The 9,932-nt window shown below is 35.3% G+C and overlaps 1 protein-coding gene across 1 annotated transcript; it reads left to right on the top strand.

The window, feature by feature from the left end:
• The first annotated feature begins 459 nt into the window (after window positions 1-459).
• On the top strand, window positions 460-9,342 carry LOC105438157 (glycine N-methyltransferase-like). The gene is made up of 5 exons (XM_011665607.2): window positions 460-617; window positions 4,558-4,673; window positions 5,261-5,511; window positions 7,560-7,696; window positions 8,698-9,342. The coding sequence occupies exons 1-5, from the start codon at window positions 463-465 to the stop codon at window positions 8,858-8,860; spliced, it is 822 nt and encodes a 273-aa protein (XP_011663909.2). The 5' UTR covers window positions 460-462; the 3' UTR covers window positions 8,861-9,342.
• Window positions 9,343-9,932: the final 590 nt, after the last annotated feature.

Here is a 9,932-nt window from a genome sequence, read left to right as displayed (position 1 = left end):
AATGCCATTCCCATAAGCAAAACTGTTTATTAACTTTAAAACACAGAATAATCTTACTCAATCTCATATGTCAGATCTATTTTGTAATCACATTCCGTACACTTCGATCATCATCAAAACACCTTCATGCGATACACCCTGTTTATATTCAGACCTATGGAGACCGATCCTTTGTGGTTTCATTTCCAGCTCTGTGAAATTATCGGCCACCGTGGATCAGGAAGACATGTTCCCTTTTTGATGTTAAGACAGCTTTAAAGACATACCATTTTTAACAGTGTAACAATTCTTGTTTCGATGTGTATGTGTGCATGTAGTGGTGTTTTTTTTGTATCCTCTTACATTTTTTGATGTAGATTGTAAAGCGTACTCTGTTAATGTGAAGCGCATAGATAATCAATTTTAATTTTTATCCGCTAATAAATCGAAATGCATTATTATTATCATTTTCTTAGCAGGAGCATGGCATTTTCAAATCAACGCGAATTCGAAGACGATAATAACATTTCGAGATTGGGCGTTTTATCTGAGCGGTCAGAAGGTTTTAAACAGTGGGTATTTGGACAGCTAGAGTCTCGTCAATGTCACCATATATTGGAAGCTGCATGCGGTACAGGGTACGTAAATTATATTTTTAAATATTAGCACCTATTAAGCATTCCCGGTTTAAAGATAAAAAACAGTTATGATAAGCTATCCTTAAAGATGAAGTTGAGTTATGGTCATGCGATTGCATTGTGAAAGAAACATTGTGAAATCGATCAGAAAAGGTTGATCATCTAGCATGTAAGTATTGGTGTGTACTACAAGGTTCTGGAATCATCAAAATGATAAGAAATTTAGCTCAGTCGTGGTAAAGTTACAAGCACTGTACACAGAAAGATGTATATGGGACGACGCCCACGTGCGCGACACATGCGTTTATCTCTCTTTTAACAATAGCTCAACAAATTTACCAAATATATCCTGGCAAAATTTGTATCATCATGTATTAGTTAAAACATACTCTTTCACCGGCATGATTGGGAATAGGAGCTTCCATTTCATTTTTTGAAATTAGGGCGTTTCCAATACTGGTATTTTCTTTTAATGGTGTTTTAGTACATTTTGTTCATGTTCTTTTTTGTAGCAAAGGATAATATTTATGAAGTCTCAAAACCTGTGTAAGTTTAACCCTCGGTGAAATTTTATTTAATCTCTGAAAGGCGACGATACAATGCAATTCAGTTTACCTTTTTAACTACACGAGAGAATTATACATTTTGTTTCATTCTGGTGATGGTTATAATTACACAATTTGCATTGAAAATCCCGGTAAAGTTATATTACCTAATGATAGTATAACACCTGTTGGGAAGCTAGACACGTATTATACAGCTGGTGTGGGAGGCATTGGCTGAAGTTAATGTAGGTGAATAATTTGGTTTACTTCTGCACTTGTGATTCATGAGCTGGCTGGGGTTGATACTAAAACTTCCAGATAACAGTGCAGCAATGTCCGGTACTGTTTACCTGTTGTTTCTATTCTGGTAAGGTCAGGCTCGCTTTTATACCTAGTTGCTTATATGTCATGCAATGTCGCCTTTCTCCGGTAATATTACCTTGTGTTGCCATACAATTTATTTAGTTTGATGGAATTGAATTTGAATTTTTTCACCACTTATACCAACAAGAAGTCTAAGAATAAAATGTGTTATTTCGCCCCAATATGGCTTAGCAAATACAATGGGACGGACAATATTCTAACGGAATTTAAAGTAGTTGTATCCTCAATACTGTCACGAAATTGGTTTTATTTCGTAGGTAGCTTGTTTAGAATCAAGAAAATCACTTTTTAATTTGTTTCCTCATATCTTCGGCGTAGATGGCGTAATTGTAGTTAGATGTCAAAAAGATTCGATTATATACAGTATTTCCTCCGTAGGAGGATTAGAGGGACAACTAAAATGGTGAACTTTGACATCTATAGGTTTTGCATTGGATGCATCTTTCTTTTCTTTTTTGTCCGATTTGAACGACGATTTTGGAGGGTCAATGTTTATTCATGAGCAATGACGTCAAAAATACGCCAATTACTGTTTGTAGATTGTCCATAAACAAAATCTTTTATGTTTAGGTCATGCATAATTTTTTTTTTTAATTCCTATAACTCCCTACGATTTGAGCACGAAAATGGCATTGGTATGCAAAAGAAATGATTTATATGATCGTTTGCATGTCTTTTCATCAGGAAACCTAAGATGGATTTATTGTTTTGGTTGACGACAATGGTTAGAACTGTGTTTGTTGGGTCTTGCGCATTCCAGCATAGGACAATACCAGAGGTTGCCCTTTCGGTGGTCCAGTTGTCGGTAGGGACTACTGTGTAGCAGAGTCAGTGGCATTGTAGAGTAAGCTGGCTATACAAACCACATGCATACGGTTATGCGCGCCGTTTGATCAAAAATTATTTGTCGATAAAAACTATTTTTATCTCTCGATAAACATAGTTTCTCTCGATAAACACTTCTATCTGCGATAAACACATTTTATCGAGATAAACACTGTTTATCGAGCGATACACACCGTTTATCGAAAAGCAGAGTTATTTGTATTTCGTCAGGAGTGGGCGCTCTTGAAAGTTGCACCCAAAGAGATTCGACCATACATATAGTATGTCCTCCGGAGGAGGACTAGAGGGGCAGCTAAATTGTGACCTTTGATACCGCTTTGGATGCATTGTTATTTGAATGATTTTGGAGGGTCAATGTTTATTCACGAGCAATTACTTACAAAATAAGCCAATTACTTAAATTTGAGTTTCAACGTTTATTTTCCTTGCTTCTTCAAAATCATATGAGAAATATATTCCCAAAACTTGTATTCCCTTCTCTGGCCGTGTAAAAACACTTTCTTTTTCACGTTGATGTCTTTTTTTTACCAATCCACATGCCTTCAGTTTTAGATTTATTTATACAAAGAACGGACATTTTCATCTCAAAAGTTTCCAGTTTATCTCAGTCAGTTTTACTTAACGTCCAGGTCTCTGACCTGTAAGTGGCTATAGAACGAATGAGAGCTTTATATATCCTGGCCTTCAAGGCTTTTGAAATATCTAAGTTGATCAATATATTGTTTCTCAGTCTGCCAAATGCCCAGGAAGCTAGGTAACTATTAAAGGGGATTACACTTTCAAGGAAGACAAAGTTGTTTACCTTCTCTATATAGGATTGCCATCTACTGAAATCTCCACATCATCGTTTGCCATGATTCTGCATTTAGCTGTGTTGATTTTCATTTCCCATATACCACATACTTCCACCAGCTTGTTAGTCGATGTTTGGAGTTTGCCGTAGATGCGTTCGAGTAGAGTGGTGTCATCTGCATAGCGGAGGTTATTAATGCGTATGCCACTCATCTGAAACCCACTGTGTAGGTGTTTGAGATCTGTCATCACCAACTTTAAAAGAATGTTAAACAGACTAGGGGAAAGAAGACAACCTTACCTGACGCCTGTCATAACTTTGAACCATTCCGTAACTTTATCATTAACGATGACAGCACGTTTGATCCGATCATACATATAAGTTATGAGGTCAATCAGGTTATTATTAACTCCGATTGAAAGAGAGCACTTCCATAGATCTTCCGACCAGACAGTATCGGATGCTGATTTGAAGCCAACACAGTTCCTATGAATGGGGTGTGTCTCTCTTTGGCCTTCCTCAGCACTTGTCTGACAATGGAAATAGCATCAGTGGTTCCTCTGTGGCTTCAGAATCCACACCTGCCTCATTGCATGATATTAAACCTTCACACGAGGCATTTTCTGATTATGTTCACTGCTCAAGATGACTTTAAGAACTATATCCTATACAATCCTCTTGATATACCAGATCTCTGTTCTCCACAAATTTCTAAAACGATTCTCTGATAAAACATTTGATTGTTTGCTTGTTTCCTAAATACGCCCATCATTTGTATCCGACACATTGATACATTGAATTGAATTGAACTGCATTTGTTTCCAATCACAATACAAATGGCATTATACATTGTTGTAATACATACACAGGCAAAGAAAAATACAGTGAAATATATGCATTTGTTAAACAAACTAAACAATTTTTTTTTTAAAGGAAAAGAAGAAAAAGAAGAAGAAGACATGATTGAATCTACTGAGAGTATAGGATGGATAAAGGTGCATCCGTAAAAGCCAAATGAGCTTGATGAATGTGCGCACCCTTAGCGCGTCAGAATATATTTTTTACCCAGGCTTTTCTTTAATGATGAACGATATGTATTACTTGTATCAACCTTTTCATACCAAGTACACCTTGACCTCAGAATTGCTCCATCAGCAAAATATTCATACATGTTATGTTATTCCTCTTCAATATGTTTTTTTTTTCTAATTAAAGTTTCTTCTTTCAAACTCTCCACTTCCATTTCGCTTATAGAGTATGTAAACATTAACACAACATAATTTCGTTGAAATATCGCATCGTGGAAAATTGTTATGTAAATCGCTTGATATCGACCATACCACTTTTAAATTTGATTTTGTTCCTTATACAGTGGTGATTCTTTGCTTCTTCTGAAGAAAGGCTACAACGTCGTCAGTTCTGATGGTTCTCAGGCCATGGTCAACTACGCAAAAAACGCCAGAGAAGAGCAGCAAATCGAAACCTGGGGTAAGATGAACGTTTGCATTTTTGTTTAGCGTTTACCTGTCCTGTTCTGAATATCCTCTACCACAATCAACAAAATAATATTTGAATGAATAAATATGTTATCCAAAGGAATATATAAACACGCCCACATTGCAGAAAGAAAGAATATAAAACCTTTACCACACCCGATTATATAATGTTTTGATTTCTTATAATCTGTGGATTGGTAAAGCGATAAATGTGTTATGGATGTCGAAAGTATTTTGTACATACAATGCAGTTGGTTATTTTACCTAACTGCTAAGAAAGCATAAATGCTTGTTTAAAGTAAGCAACCAGACGGCCGACGGCTCTAGGTCCTCTCCGAGGGACCTGGTAGTGAGGATAAATGCCTTACCAAAGGGCACTAGCGCACCGCCTTGGTTTCGAACCCGGGTCACCGGATTACGAGACCACCACAGTTTTACCAGCTGAGCTATCGTGCCTCCTGTAAAAATAGGTAATATTACACTTTTTTCTCGGGTACTACAATATTTATCGATGCATCTAAACACATACATTTCGAACTATTTGAGTGTTCAACTCAATTTTCTTTTCGTATGATTTAGATATACTTCAGGCCAATTGGTTAACGCTGAAAGACGACCTTCATGTGTATGGGGGATTTGATGCTGTGTTGTGTTTATCAAGTTCTATGGTCTGTCTCATTGATTCTACACCAAACTTTGACCTTTACCGCCGGTCCTTCGAGAACTTCAAATCCATGCTCAAACCAGGAGGAGTTCTTTTGATTGACCACAGGAACATGGACGTCATCATGGACCACGGTAGACCTATCAACAAGAACGTTTATTTCAAGGTAGTTCGCTTATTGTAAACTACACTATCTTAATACGATAAACACAAAGTGGGTAATTAACAAATAGTTCTACTCACACTTCCATATAAAAAGGACGCTTGCAGTGGTCAACTGTACACTATCCATACACATTCAAGTGGATTATTTGATCATTTTAATTGAGTAGCATGGTTTATTCAAATACTTCACCTCACTTAACAATTAACAACGAAACCCTACGGTAACTTAAGTAATTACGCATTCCTAAAACAGGATCAAATAATATCTTAACATATTGCACTAAGAGATTTTGCTACAGAAATACAAACAAGAAGGAAAGGGATTGAGGATGAAATTGCAAGATCAAGATCAAATCTTAAGTTTACAAGGGATGTAGCATTCGATGTGCCTCATGTAGATGGCAATTTAATTTTCAATTTACAATAGTATACCAAATTAAATTTAATTGTAATATTCTTCACTCTGCAACAACAACAAATAGACACTCTTTTATTGTTCAAAATTGTATAATAAACCATTAATTAAAAACGATAAGATACATATCAAATTAAAGAAAATGTAATACTCTAACAATCTCAATCAAAATCAAACTTGTCACACGTATATGGACATATTTATTTGACAGTAAGAATGTACAAATGCATACAGTTGCAAAAATAAAGCAAGTATCCATGCGAATCTTCATTAACATGTTCTTTCTATGTCACACTACGTTCTTTTTAAGCAATGAAAACAATGCATGAGAAACAATGTGGATTGAGCTACGGATATCCACTGTAGCTTTAGGACTACATGATTTTGAAAAGAATGGACACAGTGCACCTCCTTTTCACCTAAGTTTTAGAAGTTTTCATACTCTTCTCTTCTCTTTTTTGTATTGCTCTTGTGTGTGTGTGCTTGTATGCATATTCGTGGTTGATACCGGCTGTAGTTAATGTAAGTTTTTTTTATCTTCTAAAAATACATACCTTGTAAACTTTATTGTTGTGGCAATTTGATGTAAAGGGTAGTTGAGTTTTGTTGAAGAGGGGGTTACAAAAATAATTTTGTTGTCAGATAATTAAAAACTCAAATTTGAAAGAGCACACAATTCAAATGACAAAATCATATTTCTTTGATCAAAAGCGGTTCATATATTCATAAATATAACCATTTCTAATATTTGTCGGGCACCAAAAATGTTCGATAATTTTTAACCATCTGTTGAAAAGACGAAATACCGCGTTTATTCCAGCTAATGCTAATGTTGGCTTTTTGTGGCTTTTCGTGTTCGTTATAATACGCACAACCAGCCGGCCCGTGTATTGTCAATTAATTCATTAATTAACGGTCACCGTTGTTTGGGAAATTGGAGAAGAATAAGTTTGATCATATTTAATCTAAATTTCACACATTGTGAGGTCTAAAATTACCTTCATAGTAATTTTAGTACCTAAAAGGGCACTAGAAATGTCAACAATAAGAATAGGATAAAAGACCGTGCTCTTTGAAAGCATTTGCGATCTTAATCAAGAAATCAATGATATCGTTCAGTTTTTTTCTTTAAAAGAGGCATCATTTATAAGCAAATATTTCCTCATCGAGATTCTGAACTATTTTGTATTCTGTATTTATATTATTTGTGTATGATGTCAAATAAATTGATTTGAATTCACAATCATGGACATGCCACATGATACTTCTATTGCTCGTGAACATATATTATAATAATAATAATAATAATAATGGTGGCTTCTTATATAGCGCACATGTCCGTCACGTTGTGACGCTCCTGGCGCTGCCCCGATTATTACCCTGGCTTTGGCAAGGCAGCCACTGCGGCGCACTAGCATTTCAAGGAATTAATTCCAGCCAGGTACCCATTTACATCACCTGGGTTGAGTGTGGCAAAGGAGATCAATGTCTATGATGGCCAATATTTCCTTCAAGCAAGCCCCCCCCCCCCCCCCCCCCCGCCTGCCTCTCACGCAAAACCTCCTCTTTTGTTTGTTTATTGTAATTAAAGTATCATTTCATACTTTTTTTTTCATGCATACTCTTGCCTGAAGTACAACACTATATCTAAAATGGCATCGGAGGTCTGCAAATGTCCAGGAAAACCGGATGTGACGAACATTACATACGATATGATCCAGGAATCCGGTAAAAGCGATAACTGTGGTTCACGAAAGGGACTCATTGAAAAGTAAATATTTTATTTATATACGTCTTTTTCTATTGGTTGCTTTCCCGTTCATTATTTATGTTCTGGACAAGTTTAAGTTGCATGTTATAGATGTTTTGTTGCTTTTGCAGACCTAACAATATGAAGATTCATGAAGTTATCTCTATCTCTCTGCGGTAATCTGAAAAGAGCGATAGATTTTAATATTATACAAGGAAAGTCCCAAATCGTAATGATTGTAGCGTGGATTTTCATTACTACTATAATTATCAAAAATAAAGTAGATGTTTTTTAAATTTTAATTACCATTATTTCTACAACCTCTCCACCTTGCTGTGTTTACGCATTCTTCATTGTCTTCTTGTTCTCCTTTTTTTCCTTTTTTTTTATTCAATCAAGAACATGGTCACACAAAAGTTGTACAACGTTTGATGTTGCAGATGAATAAACACACTCATTGTTCAAACATTATTAGTAATACTACCTCTATTAATACTACTACTACTATTACTACTACTACTACTACTACTACTACTACTACTACCACTACTACTATTATTATTATTACTACTACTACTACTACTACTACTAATACTAATACTACTGTTACAACTACTACTACTACTAAACTACTACTACTACTACTAATGTTACTACTACTACTACTACTACTACTACTACTACTACTACTGCTGCTACTTTTACTACTACTACTACTACTACTACTACTACTACTACTACTGTTACTACTACTACTACTACTACTACTACTAGTACTACTACTACTACTACTACTACTACTACTACTGTTACTACTACTACTACTACTACTACTACTACTACTACTACTACTACTACTACTGTTACTACTACTGTTACAACTACTACTACTACTACTACTACTACTACTACTACTACTATTTGGAACGATAATTATGAAAATGAGAACAATGGCAATACTAAGTAAGTAAGTAAGAGAGAGTAATTCTTTATAACCAATTAACCGTAATTTGTTTACACAGAGTGACGATCCCATTGCAACCCATCCGTGCAACAAAATTTGCCAGTATTCTAGCTGAGGTTTTCGGAGAAGATTGTGAACACGCCCTCTACGCCGATTTCAAGCCAATTAAGGAGGTTGATTCACCTGCATATTATCAATATGTATTTCAAAAGACAAAGTAAAACAATGCATCCAATTTCTTAGTCATTTAACCCTACCTAATCATTTTAACTTTCACTCTACCCTGTGTTTTTCTTTCCTATTAACCGACTACATAAAACTGGAATTTGATCGTAGCTTGTGTGGACCCTCCTTGTAAATCGTAGCCTGTTTGCGCTCGCATTATCAACAGTGTTGGCGTTTCTATGTTCGTGCCATTTGTGTACTTAACTTATCCGGGGCGAGCTATAACCCATTATTATTGTGGCATGTGGCAAAAAGGCACTATGTTTGTTGTAGAAATTTCAACCATCATAGATTATGTTACTTCTTAATCCATATTGGAGAATGACACTAATCCTGAATCTGTTCGGTTTGCCCAACTCCTGGAGGATAATAACCCGATACAGCAAGTTTGAGGCAGCACACATATGTCGGGACATACATTCGAACTTATAATTGCTATATGAGATAATAATCCAAACTAAGTTAGTTCTGTAACTTAGGCCTGTATCAGGAAGAAAAAAAGATGAGGATATATAGAACGACAGAAAGATGTCTGTGTAGCGACCATTTTGAAATGTGGATAGAATAATAATGATAATAATAACGGTGCTTATAAAGCGCTTACCGCCGCAAGATCGACATCGGTCCCATATGCACTACTACTACGTCTTCTACTCCAACTAATACTATTTTTTCTACATGAACTACTACAACTAAGAAGAAGAAGAAACAAGAGAAAAAGGAAGAAGAACGAGAAGAGAAAGAAGAGGGGAAGGCGACGGGGAAGCAAGAATGTAATCATTTTTTTTTTTATTTATTTATTTATAACACATCTTTAAAAAAGAAGGGTAGCCCAATCAGCAAACAAATACTGGTTTTCGTTGAGGCCCTTCATGACACAAACAAGTATATACATTTCATCAACATATCAAAATATAAATAAATATAGAAAATTACAAAATTCGATTTTAACAAACAAAAAATTGCAAACCAGGTTATAAATAAGGATTTGATTATAAAGAATAACGAAATGATTAAAATGTATATGATACAAATATAAAAATATAAATAAATATAGAAAGTTACAAA

The sequence above is a fragment of the Strongylocentrotus purpuratus genome, unplaced genomic scaffold (assembly GCF_000002235.5).
Source record: "Strongylocentrotus purpuratus isolate Spur 01 unplaced genomic scaffold, Spur_5.0 spur5_scaffold_20, whole genome shotgun sequence".
Lineage (NCBI taxonomy): Eukaryota > Metazoa > Echinodermata > Echinoidea > Camarodonta > Strongylocentrotidae > Strongylocentrotus > Strongylocentrotus purpuratus.
This window is presented reverse-complemented; position numbering and strand designations above follow the sequence as displayed.